The sequence below is a fragment of the Musa acuminata genome, chromosome BXJ1-1 (genome assembly GCF_036884655.1).
Source record: "Musa acuminata AAA Group cultivar baxijiao chromosome BXJ1-1, Cavendish_Baxijiao_AAA, whole genome shotgun sequence".
Classification (NCBI taxonomy): domain Eukaryota; kingdom Viridiplantae; phylum Streptophyta; class Magnoliopsida; order Zingiberales; family Musaceae; genus Musa; species Musa acuminata.
The window spans coordinates 38,006,009-38,025,861 of record NC_088327.1 but is presented as its reverse complement, the minus strand read 5'-3'; the positions used below and the strand labels follow the sequence as shown (position 1 = coordinate 38,025,861).

At 42.1% G+C, this 19,853-nt stretch overlaps 3 protein-coding genes across 4 annotated transcripts; 1 reads left to right on the top strand and 2 right to left on the bottom strand.

Annotated features, from left to right (window-relative positions):
• Positions 1-4,497: 4,497 nt before the first annotated feature.
• Positions 4,498-6,787, bottom strand: LOC103973706 (lysine-specific demethylase JMJ32). Its single transcript, XM_009388347.3, has 4 exons — positions 6,035-6,787; positions 5,785-5,963; positions 5,233-5,303; positions 4,498-5,087 (listed from the first exon to the last, which is right to left on the bottom strand). The coding sequence occupies exons 1-4, from the start codon at positions 6,740-6,742 to the stop codon at positions 4,957-4,959; spliced, it is 1,089 nt and encodes a 362-aa protein (XP_009386622.2). The 5' UTR covers positions 6,743-6,787; the 3' UTR covers positions 4,498-4,956.
• A 170-nt stretch (positions 6,788-6,957) lies between these two features.
• On the top strand, positions 6,958-12,839 carry LOC135678595 (nucleosome assembly protein 1;1-like). Of its 2 annotated transcripts, XM_065191568.1 has the most exons (11): positions 6,964-7,240; positions 7,330-7,373; positions 7,473-7,568; positions 10,046-10,138; positions 10,475-10,550; positions 10,626-10,687; positions 10,761-10,948; positions 11,039-11,225; positions 11,326-11,369; positions 11,625-11,831; positions 12,419-12,839. In XM_065191568.1, the coding sequence occupies exons 1-10, from the start codon at positions 7,168-7,170 to the stop codon at positions 11,821-11,823; spliced, it is 1,062 nt and encodes a 353-aa protein (XP_065047640.1). In that variant the 5' UTR covers positions 6,964-7,167; the 3' UTR covers positions 11,824-11,831; positions 12,419-12,839. The 2 variants fall into 2 exon arrangements, with proteins under 2 accessions (XP_065047649.1, XP_065047640.1); XM_065191577.1 differs by lacking the exon at positions 12,419-12,839 and having other exon boundaries at positions 6,958-7,240; positions 11,675-11,825.
• A 2,988-nt stretch (positions 12,840-15,827) lies between these two features.
• LOC135679619 (putative disease resistance protein RGA3) lies at positions 15,828-19,352 on the bottom strand. Its single transcript, XM_065193583.1, has one exon. The coding sequence runs from the start codon at positions 19,350-19,352 to the stop codon at positions 15,828-15,830; it is 3,525 nt and encodes a 1,174-aa protein (XP_065049655.1).
• Positions 19,353-19,853: the final 501 nt, after the last annotated feature.

The window sequence follows — 19,853 nt, the reverse complement described above, 5'->3', positions numbered from 1 at the left end:
AGGCCCGATAATAAACAAGAAATATAATGGAGGCTCGCAGACCTCAATAATAATAATCACAAGTACACACATCACACGGTCCATGATCATCCGTCCACACATCATACATCATATGTATAAATAATCATCATCATGTAGGACTACTAGATAATAATAAAAATAATAATCAACTAAACCTTTTAATTAATTAATATTTCTGAAATAAGGGACATGTAGGGAATTTCTCAATTTATAAGGGTATTTTCATAATTTGGATAAAAGACAGAAACTGAAATTTCTCAAATTCATAGGGGCAAAACTATCCTTTTGCCCAAAACCCTAATTCCCTCTTACTGCTGCCGCCGTCGCCACTCTGCTGGCGGCGGCCTGTGCGGCGGGGCGAGGGCGCTGCCCTCGCCTGCAAGCGACACGCTCGCTGGCGCTGCCGCTGTAGGTGGGCGCCTCCGCGGGCGGTTCTGTCGGCGGGGCAACGCCCACAGGCAGTGTTGTCCCGCCGGGCGGTCGCCCTTGTGGGGGGGGGTTTCACCCGCGGGAGCAGCGGCGCCTCACCCCGCGGGAGAAGCAGCCGCAGGCGCCTCTGCCCGCGGGCTGCCAGCCCCGCCGGACGCAAGCCTGCTGCAAGCAGGCCGCCGGCCGGCTGTTGCAAACGCAGCCCCTGTGCTGCCCACCTTCGGCTGCGTTGCACGCACGTAAATCGAGGGCAGCAACTGTTGCTGTCGTTCCTTGTTTTTGCGTCAACGATTTTGACGTCAAAATTCTTCCTAAACACAACACACGCAGTTCAAAATCAATCATTCGCACAAACAACTTGGCTCTGATACCACTGTTGGGAAATCTTGGGGGCAACATCATATGCGCAGCGGAAGAACAAGAAAACAAAATCCCCGATTCCCAAAGAGATGTTCGTCGTCATGCGAAGATTGGTACGCAAAATCTGCGAAACTTAAAACTGCGTATAGAGTATATTGTGTTACCTAGGGAGATTGTATATCCCTGTTTCCTTGCAGATCCTTAGGAGAGGGTGAAGGAGGTCAAGCGTCCTCCTCTCTAGCGATGATCCACACAGTAGGGTTGCGACGACGCTCCTCAAAACTCCAGGCCTGCTCTGAGGTGGAGAGGGAGAGGAGAATAGGAAAGACAAGCAAAGGCTTTAGCCTATGAGGCTCTGAATCCCTCCTATTTATAGAGGTCCCCTGTCAAACCCTAATGGGTCCTCCCCTAGTGGGTATTGGATCTGCATCCAATAAGACAAGGGCTCCATCGGATATCTCATATCCGAACCTCTACTCATCGCAATGCCTACCATATGTGTGTGACCCTCTAGGCCCAATATCGAGCTGGCCGTGAGTCATACCTATCAGAACTCCTTCTAACTCAGTGAATTATTATCTCTGTAATAATTCACTCGACTCATCGACTACGGACGTACTAGGCCACTACGCCGTAGTTCCTAGACGATACAGGGGAATCTAATCCATTGGACCTGTCTGTCCTTAGTTACCGTGTACCTATAGTCCCTCATCCACCTAATATTCCAGAGACCGTATATCGAGCATGGTGTTGTCAGACCCATACGGTTTCTACTCGAGTCTCGCTCTAATCGGATTCTCCCGGAGAACTCTTTCTCTCTCAACCCGAATGACCCTGGCCAGGGATTTGTGTGAGCAAGAACACATGGGATATTCCTCTCATGACGTCGAGAGTGGATGATCCTCTATCGACACTCAATAGCCCTCGTAAGGTCGACTACCACTCCCAATGACCAGCTGTATTAGATCTGGGACAACCAAACCTATAAGTCTGGTATCAAAGAGTGGAGCACTCATACAGGACATCCTTGGTGTCTCAAGTCTAAGGACCAAATACACCACTAGGACTACGGAATCGCTGTCTGACAATAAGGCATCATCAACCATCTAGCATTCCGTAAGCGGATCAATCAGTGAACTCATTCTCCAATGAGCACCTATATTGTATCCCTAGTGTCCCTACACGAGCAGCTATGAGACCAGTTGCATCCATCATATGGACGGGTATACAGCACACCAGTCTGTCCGGTTATCACGATGTCCCTCTCGAGTAACATATAACCGGGATTATTTAAGATCTGTGTTTAAAGGTGAATCGATCTCATTATCGTGATTTCATCACGATCTGATTCCCATTGCACAAATCCAAGGACATCACAATATATATATATATATATATATATATATATATATATATATATATATATATATATATATATATATATATATATATATATATATATATATATATATATATATATATATATATATATATATATATATATATATATATATATATATGTATTTATGCAATAGTTATAAAGTGATATATACCAAAATATAATAAGCAAAAAGATTATGTATCAAGTCACACGTGTTATCACTCACGTGATTGGCTTGCTGGGCACCTATGACTAGCAGTTCTAAGGGGCTGAGATGGCTAACGTTTTGTGAGTGGAAGCGGACTGTAGAAAACAGCCCGTGGCACACGAAAACGAAGCTGTTTTGGGGTTATTTTGCTCGGTTCGGTGAGCGATCGCTTTGTAGCGCTGCAACATGTTCGAACTTACATTTTTACAAGCAAAATGACTCAAAACCAAGACAAAACATGCTGTCAAGCAGCTGTACATATAGATGAGAGCGACGAACGGTACGTTGAACGGGGTTGTTGCGGGTGCGCGATGACCGTTCGTGACAGATTGTTAACTTGAACTTAAACATTTTGGATTAATAGTTCAATCACTTATAGGCCCGGCATTGTAATATTCAAGATGACATTGTAATATCCAACATTTCTTTAAATCGAGTTTCCAAATCATAATTGAATCTTGAAATTTCTACAGCTATTGTGCACACAATCTCAAATTTTAAAATATTAAATTAGCCGGTGGATTTCACAAAATTGGACAAGGGGTTGTTTATCCAACCATGTAATATGTGGGTATGCCCTTGAAATTGGATGTATAAAATCTGATACCAAATCCTATATTATTGTTAGAATCGAATCAGCAATTGGATCTTCCATTCCCTAGTGGATCAAAATCCAAGGTGAACCAATTCTGATTCCAATCCAATAACTCTCGGATGCGTACAATTTCTAAATATATCTTATTCCTCAGAGAACAATTTGATGAGAATTGGCAATTTTTTATTTATATTTCATGAGAAATCCTGTAAATCTTCATCCAATCGAGCGACATAACCAACTTTGCACCCTTCTCTTTGCAATTTTATCTCATTATTCATATTAAGCGTAATTCTAGGACATATCTCCTATAATCACACTCATTATGAGAGTTTGATGGTCAAGAGTCCAATGAATTGCATGTTTCCTACGCTTGATTTATACATCCATATAATTGATAGCTGTGAACAACATAGCCATGGCATTGTTGGTGTGGAAGATGATTTGACCGTATTCTGCCAAGAACAGCAAAGGGGAAACTTCGCTTCCAAAGATGCATTAAACATGTACAACAAAGATCTATTGGTGTCTCCACCAAATTGAACATATTCAACAAAGATCTATTGGTGTAACATCCCTGATTAGTCCCACATCGAAAGTGGACAGAATTAAGATTGACTTATAAAAGTCTGATGAGTGTACTACTATCAACTTCAGCTTAAACATTTTGGTCGGTGATTTAGATTAAACGAAGTTGATAGGTCAGTTAGCCCATCAGACCCGAGTCATAATATTTGGTATCAGAGCCGACCTAGCATTTGGGCATGGTGAGGGGGCTCGAGTCATAATAATTGATGTATCTCCACCAAATTGAGCCCTTATGTCACACTGTCATAGAGTATGACCAAACACAAATAAATGCAGAAGATTGAATGGCACAAAAAGCTATCAATCAGAATTTATATATATATATATATTTTCTTCATGTATCAATTAGATTTTCCACTTAAAAACATATTTAATGTTTCAAGAAATATGAGCACATGAACATATTCTAAAATGCTAGATTTTGCAAGTAGAATATTATTCTAATAACAACATTACAGATTATGATTGAGGTCAGATACATATGTGAATTTCATACAACTAATATTCATTGTTTTTAACTTGGAGGCAGTCTACAACCTGTTGGAGTTTGGACTGCTTCAATCTGTTGAATTTGCAAAGAAAGAGTTACATCTATTGTCTAAACACCACTGTGTGCAAAATCCAATAAAAATGTTGAAGGAGTTAACATATGCTCATCCTGATTCATATACAAAACACATGAGAAGTAATAACTTTAATATCATAGGAGAATTGCTAACTCACAAGTGCCAGATGCAACCTTCGAACCTAAAATATAATATGGTAAAGGTTTCAAGTTGACTTGCAAATGTAAATATCTTCACATCCTTTTGCCCTAGAAAACATATGATATTGTGCAAGCTAAAAGAGTCCCACAAGGTAACCAGGCATAGTAGGGCATGGCTAAAATAAAAAAGTTAACAATAGAGAAGAATCTCGAAGAAAAATTGCACCAGGACTATTGACTTTGTCAGAAGAAAGCATAGCATGTTTTTTCATGCATAAGTATATTCCATACAGATGATATATAGGACACATGAAGAATGCCTATTGCAACCATAGGCATAAATACTTCTCTTAAAGCCTTTTACAGTGATGAGAAACAAGAATGGTTAGTGCTGCTAAAAGCACTGGATAACCTTGATGGACTGTTAGATTGACAAGTTCCAGTTACTACTGTGTAAATTCTGACACAGAAACTCTCACACCAACCCTTAAAGCAGTTGCCCATCACAGTCAATAACTCGATATAACCTTTTTCCGATCTCTTATCCACATAATAACTCAAGTTAGCAAGTATGATGACTCAGAGATTGAGTAGCAATCCATTCTTTACCCATAGTCGACCAATGATAGGATTTAGCATAGTGTTCATTGAGAAGTGCATGTTATCATCTAGTCTTCTAGAGTTGCATCACAACTTGAATTGCATAGCATCCATGATGACTCCTTGGTGCAAGAAGAATAATTGACGGTTTGCAAGAAATTAAAGTATGCATACTTAATATCAAACACCATGTCATACCCTGAAATAGAAAGAAAAAACGAAAGAAAGACCAATTAGCCAGCAATCTTTAATTGCACATGGTAGAAAGAAAAACAGAAACAGACTACACAATTCATCAGACATGGATCTGTATATGTACAAGCACTAGTAGTACATCTACTTACAGTAATTAATAGCAATTGTCTTCCCATTGCAGTCAGGTGTTTGCCTGACATGATGAAACCACATACTTGGCCTGCATTATAATTGACAATTGTTTTCAGTCGATCAGATTTCAACTAACTCTAGTATCATTCTTTGCAATGAGAGCACAACATTTGTACTAAAGTTTTCATTCATCAAAATTCAATCTAAATTGATTGATATTTTAGATTGTTCTCATGTACAAAGCAAAGTCTTTTTCCTTAATATATGTGGACAACAAACTTCAAATTAAAGAGAAGTCAAATTGATAATTTTGAGCTGATCATCCTCACCATGAAATATACAGCAAGCATATGAGAATCAAAATTTCAAGTCAAGATAGGTTTTTCAGTGCCAAGGGGAGAAGAAGAAGTAACTATATAGGAAAGGCACTCTTGAGGGGGCAAAAAGAAGCATATTAATTTTGCAGTGTCCACAACCCAAAAAAAAGAACAACAAGTTTGAGAAAAGGATTAGCTTTATGGAAACAGTGTAACACATTCTTTAGAGCAGGTAGCTAAGGTGGTGCTTACAGGTAGAGCATCTCCCCTGCTTCAACAGTGCATTCGAATGGCCTAGGGCCCTCGAAGTATAAAGGGAAGGATGACCTGTGCTCCGCCATGGCCTCCGGTGATGGAGGGTATGGATCGACGCTACACCAAGGAACAAGTGTCTCAGGCTCCAACATTTCCAGCTTCAGCTCTCCCATATCCTGCAGCACATCGTACCAATAAGAAGAGAACAAGCTGAGGAGAACGCAGTGGCCAATACAGGGAAGAGTACCTCAGAGGAGGAGGAGGTTCTGGCGACATACTGGGCGGCAGGATAAGAGCGGACGTAGAGGCGGTGTGCCTCAGTGGGGGGCAGCAGGAGGAAATGCTTCTTGCCGGTCACCACGACGTAAAGGTTCTCGTAGTGATCCTTGTGGAACGACGTCTCCGACCGTCCATTGCCGATCCATAGGTTGACTGCCTCCGGGAGGCAAGCGAGCGCCTCGGTGGCCCATGGGATGTGCGGCTCCACGTCCGCCGCCAGAGCCGAGTACTCCGCCCGGAAGCAATCGTGCTGCTGCTGGGCGTAGGCTACGACCGGGGAGGACGGCGATCCAGTGGCGGCGATTAGGTGGAGGGCCTCTGAGAACTCCATGCTCCGGGAGCAGGCGGTGGCGAAGCAGAGGCCCCGGCCGCCGCCAGGCGCGGACGGCAGGGGGACGAGGGAGTCAGCGCGGCCATGGGGGGTAAGGTGGACGGAGACGGAGCGGCCGTTGAGGGCGCGGCAGAGATAGGCGTCGTGGGACCAAAGGGACCGGGCGATGGCGGGCCAGTGGAGAGTGGCGGCGCGAGAGATGACGCAGGGCTTGTTGGCGGCGACGTAGTCCCGGAGGAAGCGAAGCGGCGTGGGCGGAAACTCCAGCCTCTCCACCTCGCCGGAGGTGCCGAAGCTTAGCTCCCGCGCCTCTCTCCAAAGATCCCTCAGTCGTCGCTCCTCCATCCCCCGGTCTCCGTCGCCCGTGACGGCGGCTCTCACACATGGAACGGCCACCAAAATGTAGGGAAATTAACGGGTCGGATTTAGTTAAAAGGATTCGAATCCGATTTGATATCGCAACCCGTTGTTATGAACGAGGATCCGCTAGGAACCCGATCGCCTGTCTTCATCCGTCTCCTATTCGCTGTACTCTCGTCAACGACCATATTTAACGACGACGACAACGCCGCACCGCTCCGCCACACCCGCGACGTTTCCCCTCGTATCGGTTCCCGCCGCTTCCTTCCCTATTAAAAGCCCCATTTGGCGACGACCGCCATTAATAAATTCGCGCCCTCGGATCCCTAGGGCTCGTCCTCTTTCGATCTACCCCCTCTCTTGCGGCGGCGCGGCAACGGTTTCGGTTCGGGGATAGAGTTATAGCCACCATGAACGGCGACAAAGATAGCAACCTAAATCTCTCCGATCTCAGCTCCGCCCTCCCCTCCGCGTCTCGCACCGGTCTCTCCGCTTTCTTGATGTATTTCTTCTGTCTCTGTTTTTCTTTTTATGCTTATCATTTCTAGGTGTATGTTGTTTGTGATGCGTAGCTCTAAGCGCGAGGGACAGAGCGGGCGTGGTTGAGGCTATAAAGGTGCGTCCTTTCTCCACTTTTGCCCCTCTATGATTCCCTTATTTGCCTTTTCTTTGTTTGTGTGTGGTTGACGTTAGGATTTTGATTGTTGGAGCGCAGAGTAAGGTTGAGAGTCTAGCGGAGCAGCATCCGGTTATGTTGGACAGTCTCGCCCCTAAGGTCAGGAAGCGCGTCGAGGCCCTTCGGGCGATCCAGGTCCCTTTGTTTCTCCTAATGCTTAATCTTCGGGACGATTCCTGTTTGTCTCCTCCTCTCTTCCTCTCTATATGTAGATTATATATTCTGTTTAAGATCTTTGTTTGGAGATAAATAACAGCATCTTTTATGCTTTGATAGCTTGGTGTCTTTGTATTCTACATTATTAGATTGTTGGTTGTTTGATCACCTGAGGAGACAGTATCCGGTGTTGCATGGAGAGAATTTGCCCTTGTATATGGACTACATTTTGCTTTTATTTAATCCTTATCCTCTCAGCTGCTACTGTGCTTTGGTTTTTTATGCTAGTCATCAGCCATTGTGAGTTCTTGACGGTAAAAAGGGATGTTAAGTAGTGCAAAAGGGTATGCTTGGAGAGAGAAGAGAAATTTCTGTACAGAAGGAACGATATATAAGTTACTTTTAGCAAGTGGAACCTGATGATTGTGATGATTTGTTCACCTTCCAACACACAGGTCTATTGATTAATTCTGTAACTTGGGACTTAGTAATGATCCAGTATAGCGATGCTCTGGAATATGGTATATCACATTATCTTTTAGTTGCATGTTTTTGTTTCTTTTGTATGTGTGATGTTTAAATGTATGCTAGCATGAACTTGATGTTCTGGTATCTCCCTATACGGTTACTTATCCTACTTACACCTCTTGGCTTTTGATTAAGTTCTGAATAATTCCTTCAAAGTGTTAAATATCTAGTTCATTCTATGTTATATTTCATTTTCTTTTGTTTTCATTCATTTCCTTTTGCCTCATATTTTGAGTTTCAAAAAAGGAATGAAGTTTCCTTATCCATTTCTGAATTGCAAGGTACTTCAGTGTTTAAAATTTTACTTGCTTTGCCGGCCTCTTTGTTCTTGACATAGAAAAGCATTTTATGAGTTGATGAGTCACATGCTTCCATGTCTTAAAGAAGAGAAAGAAAGGAGGGACCACTGACATGATCTTAAGTCAATCAGGTGGCAGTGGTGATCTCAATAATTGACTCCAATGAATTCCTTATCTCAAGTTAAAGAATATTTTTAGGCTCAGCAGGGGTTCAAAAAAACAGAGAGCACAGGTTAAAATCTTATGCAGAACCGTGAAGGTCTAATTTTCAGCTCTAGGCTCATAATGGGTGCTGAGATATAATTGTTGCTTCTGTTGATGACTTAATGGTGGACATTGACTTGTCCATGAGTTTATATCAGAAGGGTGACATAAGTGATAGAACACTGCTATCTTGGTGGACTGAATTTTTGTTAGGGTAATGGAGCTCCTCACAGATCTGATATATGGAACCCATGTCTGTGGATCTGGCTTATCCGGCCTGCGAGGAACCACATCGTTGCTGGCGAATTTGGGGGCGAATGGTCCATCTAAGTGGCTTTCCTAATTGATAATATGTAGCTTGTAGTGCTGATATATTATGCACAATGTTAAGCTGCTTGAATTGGTAGATTAGCAACCAAGGTTTGTATCTTGTCAATGATGGTAATTATGTCTTAATTAAAACTAGTACTTTAGATTTTGAATAAAAACATAACAAACTTGTATGAAAATGATGAAAAAAATTTTAGAATTGATAAAGCTAGGAGGATACTTATGCACGTTAATGAGTTCGGGTGATGAAAAAAAGCACCAAAAGCATATGAAGTTGAAGCTGTCAGGAGTGTGCTAATGGAAAAAAGAAGACTGTTGAATCAGCAAGATAGTGGTTTTCTTTTAGCATTAGCAACAGCAACAGAATATATGAAAAAAAAACAATTGTCCCTAAAACAAAGAGTGATTTTAGTTGTTGGGCTAATGTGTCAGGAGCAATTGGCTACATCTAAGCTGATACAATAGAAAGCACAGAATACTCTAATATGATAAGTGCAACCAGGCAACCAATTGTATGCTGTTTTGGAAAGTTCTGTAATGCAAAATGGTGCTGCACAAGACAGGATAAATATCTGTATAACCTAAAGTAGTCAAAATCTGTACAACTCTTTGAAAGGCCAGGGCAAAAGGCCTAGGCCTGCACAAGACAGGAACAAAGACATCGTTAACTTATATAAGCTCATATATATAACATAGATACCATCTGAAATTTCATGGATATTGTGTTTGGATGTTACATCTGAATGTAAGACTTTCTTATGATTCTGAAATCCAGAATATATGCTAATTTACATGGACTTTTGTTATCTTTCTTCAAACATCTCCTAGAGTGAATTGGAGTATTCAGATGTAGAACACCACAGGCATCTGGCATGTTCTCAACTTTGCATCTAAATCAAATGCTATTACATTCTGTTTGAAACTGATGCAAAAATCTTCTGCTAGTACAAGCATCATTATAAGAATCTCTTCTCGTTCATGTGTGTATCTCTGCATTACATCTTTACATATAGGTAGCATTCAAGTGAAGTGAAAGGACAATGTATTGATAGAATATGAGAGTTTGGTTGAATTCTTATGGTAGTTTACTTGTAGAGCCAATATGATGATTTGGAGGCAAAATTTTTTGTGGAGAAAGCAGCTCTCGAAGCGAAATACCAAAAGCTCTATGAGCCACTATATATAAAGGTATTATCCTATACTCATGTATCATTTCTGTAGTTATCTTATATGCAGGCTTTCATATTTAACATAATATCAGGATATTCTTTGAGGCTGTCTGTTTGCAGTTGTAGTCATCTTTGGAATTTTAAATCCCATGCTGTTAGGTCTTAAGGATTTGCTGCTGCTGCTGCTGATATTTCTGTTGTCTTTGGAACCCAGATTTCTTTTTTAGAAACTTTTATTGAGAGATGTAGCTTTGGATGTTTTACTTTCTTAACAAGCTCTTAACATTAGGTCTGCTAGTCTGATAATTGTATTTTCCCTGCATTCTCTTATTTATTTTTGCTGCGTGTCATTCAGCGGTATGAAATTGTTAACGGTGTGGTTGAAGTTGAAGGTGTTACAGATGAAGCTTTAACTAAGGATGCTACTGAAGGTTTTAGGCTTACCTTTTGCAATATAATCTTTTTATGTTGATAATTTGGCTGCTGATTATGATCCTTTTCTGCAGAAAAGGGTGTGCCAGATTTCTGGCTCACTGCAATGAGAACAAATGAAGTGTTGGCTGAGGAGGTAACTTGGAGGCAACATTTTCTTGTTGCCTTTTAAAATTGATTTTTAACAAGTTTCTTTTTTCTGTATTCAGATCCAGGAGCGTGATGCAGGAGCTCTAAAGTTCCTCAAGGATATCAAGTGGTGTAGAACAGATAATCCGAAGGGATTTAAGCTTGACTTCTTCTTTGATGTCAATCCTTACTTTAAGAACTCTGTCTTGACAAAAACGTATCAGATGATTGATGATGATGATGAACCAGTTCTGGAGAAAGCAATAGGGTAACCTTGTGTTATTATGGAACAACTGTTTCTTATCAATTTCTTATATTATGTTTCCCATCACAGTAACATCTGATGGATTTTGTTTAGGACTGAAATCGAATGGTATCCTGGGAAATGCTTGACGCAGAAGGTTCTGAAAAAGAAGCCAAGAAAAGGATCAAAGAATACCAAACCTATCACTAGAACTGAAAATTGTGAGAGCTTTTTCAACTTCTTCAGTCCACCTCAATTCCCTGATGATGATGATGATGATGATGAGATTGATGAAGATACTGTAAGTTAGCTACATTTTCTCTTCATTGGGAAAAATGAAACAAAATTCAAGGAGCTTGTATGCCTAACGTCGTCTTTCTTTTGCCATTTTCCTCAAATAGGCTGAGCATTTGCAGAATCAACTGGAGCAAGATTATGATATTGGGTAAAGTTTTTTCTTTTTCTCTATCTTGTTGGGTTGCACCAAGCCACCGACACGTTTATCATTTTCAAACCATGATGAAATTTTGTTCAGTTCATTGCCAATGAAATTGATGACTATATCATTTCTTTTGAGCTTTCTTCGTGATGTGGTTGCTTTTGACCAAGGTTCACTTTTTATTGGTAGCTGAAGAAAATTCTTGACATTTGAGTAGATCTTTTTAGTGGTATGATGCTGAAGCAGGTTTTGATTGTGCAGAACCACAATAAGAGACAAGATCATTCCACATGCTGTTTCGTGGTTTACAGGAGAGGCTGTTCCGGAAGATGATTATGAAGACATGGAAGAGGATGATGATGACGAAGATGGAGCAGATGATGAGGATGACGAAGAGAAAGGTGAAAACAATGCAGATGATGATGAGAAAGAAGGAAAGACCAGAAAAAAGATACACTAATTTTCAAGGTTCACTTGTAGTAACTTCTTTTTTTGGGTTTACTAATGAAAAGGAAAACTTGAAACTGATGTTGACGATTCTCTTGGTGCTTCCATTTCTACCTTCTAGTACTCCTTCTGTTACTAAATTTTGAATTAGATGATATTATTACTTCTTTTTAAGGTATCAACTCTTGGCTCTTGTCAATCCTCATGACCAGTGCCTGTGATAGTTTCTGCATGATGATAGTCTAGCCTGTCACTCTGATCATCCACGAGCGATAGCTACTACAAATAACCAATTTTTTGAAATCTAAACCTAATAAGTGCTACAACGACACAGTTCTGCTACTTGTTTTTAGAATGTGACCATAAGTAATTGCAGAACTTTTCAAACTATCTTTCCTACTGGTACTTTTCAATTTCGAGATCTGAAATTTTACTGTCTTTTTAATTTGTGAAATGTCTTAAGCAGTTGGTGATGGGCAGTAATTGAAGAATTGAAGTATCTGACTGCATAGTAGTTGTTCTTGTTCTTGTTTGTTGTTTCTTTCTTTCCTTTGGTCAATTAAAAGGCATTCATCTTACTTGCTCTTGCTGTTATGTGATACTTGCAGAAGACCGGGGATCCTGAGCGTGGAAGCAGCGAATGGTTTTCATCATGAGGTCACTACCTACGACACAAATGAATGTAAACCATAGATTCCTTTTGAGACGGTGACCGGCAGTTTTCTAACCTGCACTGTCATTTCATCGAGGGAGGGAGGAGAGAATGAAGAACGATGGTAGTGACGATGGTGGGTTCGGCTTCTGCTGTCCTTAATATTTCATCATCTAGGAATTTGTTGTTTCTTGCGTCATGTGGAATCAGTCTTTGATCGGTTTCACAATGAGGTACTCAAATGTGGTGGTTACCCTACTGGTTTGGTGATAATAAGGATGATGTTTCTGCCTGTTGTAGCTGTTGAACGCAAGTGTCCCTGTGGAAGTCTTTCTAGAACACAAATATACTTGTGAACAAAGCTCGAGCTTAGAAGATGGGAGACGGTCTGTATCTCTGTGGAGGTAGCTTCAGAAGAGAGAGAATAAAGTGGAAGCATCACACTGTGCTTTCTTCCCTTGTGAATCAATCAAGCCTTGTCCTTTTGTGCACTTTTTTTAATAAAGGAATATATTGATTGAACTGTAAAGTTATCACAAAAAGCTGAGGATTACTGCTTTGGTCCACTTCAAGATGAATGATTACAGAACTGGTTCTAGCTTGGAATGCTAGATCATGAGCACATTCGTTTATCCTTCCTTTGATATGAGTTTAGGATGCAACATCGAGTTGAGATGCCAAAGTAGTACAGTCGGAGAGTATGTTCTTTGAAGACCATGGTACTGTCGCCTTCTTGCCGAGATAGCTAATGGCTTGTACGAGTCGGATCTGACTTCCCGGTTAGCGAAACCACTTCCAGGTTTAGTGTGTAGTCTCTCGTTATGGTTGTAGATCTACACCAAAGGCTTGAACGAGTCAAATCAACGTTACCAGAGGGAAGGGTGATTTAGTGTGTAGTCTCTCGTTATGGCTATAGCTCTACACCAAAAGGGTGAAGGGATGAGAGCGGCAGTTGCGGAATGTACAATCATTCATGTTTCTCCAAAGAATCTAAAGGGAGTTTGAGGGAATGAAATCAGATAAAGGGGCTGCTGGCCACTGATTTCCCTTTATAAAGATTACATACGTGGGAAGGAATTGGGCTGATGCTTTTAAACCTTCTCCAAAGTGGTTTCCATAGGAATATTTGGACTTTGGGCAAAATGGAAAGTTTTCAAATCGTTTTCCAGCCTTCCCATCCTTAATTTTGGGTGTAAATAAAAGCTTTAGTATGCTTTTGATTCCATCAATAAGTGCAACATGGAATATAAATTGTTCACAATAGCTGATGAGTTCCATTGGTTATCAGTGATTAGATCAGAAATATAAATGTAGTTGCTCCTTTTTCCCTACATTGATGAAATGTAGGCAATTTGGATATGAGAATCCCAAATGTTAATTGTGGAGAAGTTGCTTAGATGTATTCTTAGTCCCCCATCTTAACATTATCAATCATTATAATAATTTTATGGCATGATCAAAAAAGTGTTTTTAGAGAGTTGAAGGTTCCATGGATTGATATGACCATATTTGGTAGTCAATAGGTTAACCCACATGTAGACATTAAGGTCTTTAGTAATAAGATTGAGCTTTTTAGTAGAGTCAATTGAATTTCAAAAGAAATCTTTAGTTATTTTTTTTTATTTTTTTAATGACTTTGTCGAATACCTAATTGTTCATAACCACAGTTCTACTGGCTTAGGGGATCAAACTATGATTCCAGCTTTGGATTTTGTTGAGGGCCCTATCAACCATGATGTTTTGGTGGACTTTTGAAAGTTTACCATAGTTGATAAATATACTAGGGTTTCCAAAGAGATTAGTGATTTGGTGCTTGATAGTAACATTACAATGTAAGAGAAAGAAATTTCTGATCCCTAGTAGTTAATCAATGAAAGGCTTTGATAAGATTAGTATATAATTTTTGGAGGCCATCAGCATGAGATTGAAAAGTTTTTAAATTGAAGGGCAGGATTTTTCCTTTAACAACTCATTCGTTAAGAATAATAGATAATAAGTGTTGGATAGTAATAAAAAGATAGAGGAAACGAGAGTCGCTCTAGTTTGACTATGATTCATTGATATGATAAGTGAACTATAAGAAATTAAACGAAGAAGATAGAAAGATAAAAATTATAGAAGCTATGTTTCTCATTGAGATATTCTCCCTATTTATACAGGTTACAAGGAAGGATTTTCTTCAACAAAGCAGCGAGATTTCCTTATACAGTTGCGTGAGGATACATAAGCCTGAATCTAGTAAATAAATTTAGAGAAAAAAATAAAAACTTTAAACGAGTTTACGAGCACAAGTTGTAAAATGCCTTTTTCATGTCTAATTTTTTCTTTTAGATTTTATGGATCGAATAAACAAATTCATTAGTCATGATGATGTTATCGTATGTATTCTTGCCAGGAACAAGAGCTGCTTGTTCTTGGCTAATAAACTGGTTAAGAAGGGGTTTGATTCTATTGACTAGGGTTGTGGCAAAAGACTTGTAAATGATATTACCCATTGCTATGGGTCTATAATCTTGAATTTTGGAGGCATTGGGATTCTTACATATGAAAATAACAGGAGTTTGGTGCACTCTAATGTTGAATTTTGGAGGCTATTTGTGTGAAACGAGGGTCATCAACGTTCAAGAAAAAGTAGTGAAGCAGAAGTCCAGGAGTTTGGTGCACTAAAGACTGAAACAATATTCTTCTTATCCTGCATGAAGAGGAAGCATGAAATATGTTCTACTTGGTTGAATCAAAGCATGAAACAACATGTAAATCCAGCTCAAATGAACATAAAAAACCAATGAATACTTGACTAAGTGTTCATTTAAAGCAAATATAAAAGAATAAGCATTCTTGCATTCAGGATTTTCCATGTTATATCATACAAAGATTTCCCGCTTCCATGCAAGCTTCTCACATTGTTGTGGGGTCCCTTAGAACAATCATATGGTAGTGTGCCTGTTATGAACTCGCTAGCAATTCACAGGATGAAAAAGAAGGGTTCTTTACAGCATAATTTATCAACAGAGAGGACTGATTGTAGAAATTTTAGGAGAACATATAGTAACATGATTAGCATATCGAAGATAGTAGCTGCAATTTTATCTTTCTTCGAGGCCTTCGTCGAAAGCTAGTCGGGTGCAGGCGATGTGACTGGACATAATACCCTCAACAACATGCACTTCTTCTTTCAGCTTTCTAAGAAGATAGATGATGACGGGGGATGTGACTGTGCCTTTAGACCATCACAAATATGCACTTTTCTTTAGCTTCCTGACGCAAAGTCGAAGAAGCAGATGCTGCTGAGTACCTCGAAAAAAGAGAGGATGAATCATTGGAAATCTAGGCGGAGATTCATCTGCGATGCCGTTTGCTGCTGCTTATTTCAGTAAGGGACAGCCTTCGACGGTTACTCGGAGACCATGGCTTCTTTTCAGACCTCTGGGCCTGGAACGCAGCACGGGGCAAGCAGAGAAGGACAGCAAACGGAGAGAAGTGAGATCGTTCAACCACTCCGGTAGACTGTTCATGCTCCTGCAGCAAATTATCTTTAGGTTTTGGAGGGAGGTGAGCTGGTTTATACCCTCCGGCATACATGTCAGGTTGTCACATGCAGAGATCTCAAGCTCCTCAAGTGAGGTCAGGCCCCAGAATCCATCGCAGGTCGAGGACGCCCATAGATCCTGGCACGAGAAGACGGAGAGCTTCTTGACATGGCTAGCCATTGATTTCAGACCTGCTGCTGAGCGATAGAGCTTCTCGTTGTTCAGCCATATTGTCAATGTTGTAATGGATGGGAGAGGATGATCGGGTGGCTCAAGTTTAGGGCATTGCATAAATGTGACATGAGCAAGACGAGGAAACAGATTTTTCCTTACTTGCTTCCGGCGGTAAGTATAATTTCCGTCCGCATCATCGTCCTCAGGCATTGACCATCTCTTCAAGTTCGGCATTTGAGAAAGAGCGAGCCTCTCCAACGAGGGAAATGTGCCAATCTGGCCATAAAATGAGCCCTCCAATTCAACGACAGCATCCATGCCACTTATCTCGACGACCTTGAGATGAGGTAATTCCCCGAGTGGTGGTAGACTTTTGCATTTTTTCAGAGTGAACAACCTGATACGGAGGAGAGATTTAAGATGTAGAGCTTCTTTAGTCATCCATGAAGGTAATTTCTCTTCTGTGTACAGGATCAGCTTCAGCGACCTCAAATTTGGGTTCGGTTGAAGGGCGTCAGCCACGAGCTTTACCGTATCCACAGGAGCATTCTCTTTGACGTCCCAATAGAATTGTTCCCAGCGCAGTGTCAAAGCTTGAAGTTTCTCTTTCTTCTGTATCATGGCTTGTCGAGCAACTTCCGGGTCCTCTATGTTGTTGAGTTTATCTAACCAAAGTTCGCCTTCGAGGTCTTTTAGTGGCTGCAGCTCCATGAAGCTTCGTCCAGGCTCTTCACTTGCAATGTATCTTGGCAAACTCTTGAGGCTGGATAATCTTCCGACATCCGAAGGCATGCGGCTCAGCGAGGCACAGTGCAGCGTGTTCAAAAGCTTGAGATTCTTCATCACGCTCTCCGGTTTGCTTTCAGGCAACTCCTCGAGGAAATGACAACCTTCGAGGTCCAACTTCTCCAAGTTTAGGAGCTTACTGGTTGATTTTGGAAGCCTCTGAATCCTCCGACAGTAAGCCAGTATCAAGGTCTTCAAGCCTCGAAGTTTGCCGATGCATGAAATAAGTGACTTGAAGCCGATTTGTGAAAGGTTGAGGTACTCCAGTCTCGAGAGTTTGCCAACCCAATTAAATGACACCTCTGCAAGTAAAAGACAACCTTCGAGGTCCAACTTCTCCAAGCGTCGGAGCCGATCGATTGTTTTCGGAAATCTTCTAAGCTTCTCGCAGTGAGAGAGCTTCAAGATCTTTATATTACTGAGGGTGCCGATTGAGTCGGGGAGTTCTTCGATGTCACTTCGTGAGACATTGAGGTAAACCAATTTGGACTTCTCAACCCCAGGAAGCAAGTCGCGGAACGTAATTCCACGTACATGCAACACTCGCAAGAACTGGAAAGTTTTGGCCTTATTACCGTCATTGATGTCTCTGACCCAGCACTTCTCATTGGTTGATGGACCAAGCAGCAGAAGGGTGCGCAGCCACCACGGTGGGCCTTGGAAGAGCAGGTCCGTCGGAAACCCTGATGACTCTGGTTCGCAGATAAACGACAGGTGTTGGCAGATCCGTGGGTCGTCATCTTGGTCAAGCTGCAGCAGATCGAAGGAACCAGGCGACAGCGTTAAGTAGACCTTTCTGGAGCTGACGTGCTGTGCAAAGTAGGGGAGCAGGTCGCGCAGTTTGTACGCCGCTCCGCGAGGTGTGCTTTCATGATCATGTTCGTCCTGCGGCTCGCAGAGGACGAAGGCGCCTTCCCGCATGAATGCCTCAAAGCAGCCATCGGCCTCTTCCAGCGACATCGAGTTTTCTGCAGCCCACAAGTCGACGATCTCCTCCCTGCAGAAATGGTGATCTTCCGGGAACAGCGACAGGAACGTGAAGCAATTATGGAGCTTTTCTGATACTAGACTACGCTCATGATCATAGGTCAACTTGTCATACATCCGTTTCAGGTCAGAAGAGAGTCTAGGAAGATCTTGACTTACTCGAGGAGCTCCAAACTGCGAGAGGTCAGGCAGCAGATACTCACGTACTGGTCTGCATCGCATCTTCTTTGCCATGATGATCACCGACAACGGGTGGCCATGGCACTCCTCGATGATCCATGGATTCCAAAAGTGATGCTTGTCTGGCAGGTGGTGTAGCGATGCATGCTCTTTGAACAGCCGCCAGCTTTCTTCTCTCGTCAAGGAAGGCAAACTGCAGGAAGGTCTGCTCTGCGTGGTTGACTCGATATCGGTGTCGGTCGTGGTCAAGATGACCGTACTTCCGTTCCCGCCTGCTTCACGCAAGACCTGCATCAGTCGTTCCCACAAATTCGGACGAGCCACGTTGATGTCCAGCAGAACAAGCAAAAATCTCACGCCCTCCAGCGATTGCCGAATCCTATCCACTGCAGACTGGAACCGATCTGCGTTGTCAAATCGTCGCAAGGAGGGATGGCCTTCGCGATCCGTGACTGCGAAGTCGAGCGGCGGTTGGGATTCGTCTTGTTCTTCTTCTCTTACTATGAGGCCTCTTGCGGCACTCAGCTCAGAAAGTGGTAGAGGGCGACCACGGATGACACGTGGGTGAGCTGCTGCTCCATTACTGAAATTTCGACCAACGAGCATTCGAACGTCAAAGTTTCGTCGTTGATCGCTGTAAATGTACCGAGCAAAAGTCGACTTCCCTGTCCCCGCCATGCCAACTATGGGGATGACGGCGACTCGTTCGCCATGGTTGAGCGATCTAATAATCTCCTCTTTGTTCTCCTCTCTTCCGTAAAAGATTGCAGGCAACAGAGCGGCATCAAATTGGCTCGAGTCTTCCTTAGAGAACACCCTGACCTTTGCCTCGTTCGCCATTCCTTCAAACTTCCTCACCGCACTCTTCAACCTGCAACCGGCAACAAAGTTGAGCACCGGCGGGATGGAATAGAAGAGCTCACGTGCTGCGTCCGCCACCCAATCCTTCGGCCCTCGTGGCAGCTGCCCGAACTTGATCATATCCAGTATATCATCCGCACGCAGGACCGCCACCTCCAGATCTTTCACCCACGTTTCCACGTTCTTTTCGTGCTCCGGTTGCTTCTCTGCAGCTTCGCAGGCCCATTGGATGATCCAGAGGCTATCCACCAGGCACGACAACTTGCAAGAGAGGCACAGACGCTGCATCGACCTGTTCTTTGCAAGGCAGGCGGCCTTCGTCTTCAGCCGTTGCACGTCCGCTGCTAACGCTATCGACTTGGATGTCTCCATCTTCACAGTCCACCGTTGTGGCAAGAAATGGTGAGATCTCTGAATCAGGTGACAAAGAACTTGGTTATTAGCTGGTGAGGAGCAGCTCAAAGGGAACACTGGAGTAAAGAAGAGGACTGGAATCATCGCCATGCAAGGGCCTTTGATCACTTTTCTTCTGACAAAGCGGGAACAACGAGCCTGGCATTAAAAGCAACACAGTGCTTAATTGATACGCCATGTACATGCGTCCACCACCACGAACTCACTTGATCAAATAAACATGTACTTTATTCCTATCTTGCTTTGCATTTTATTGGTGGTAGAATTTAGATAAAGGGAATAAATATAATTCATGGTGGGAGTTACATGTGTGACCCATTTCTTATTATATCATAAGAAATAATACCCTAATTATTTTGCTTCCACTTTTGACACCCTGGAAAAATAGGGCAGTGACGGGCAAGCTGGGTGATTAGTTATATATCATATAAGTCGATTCCGGTAATTTAACACGCTTAG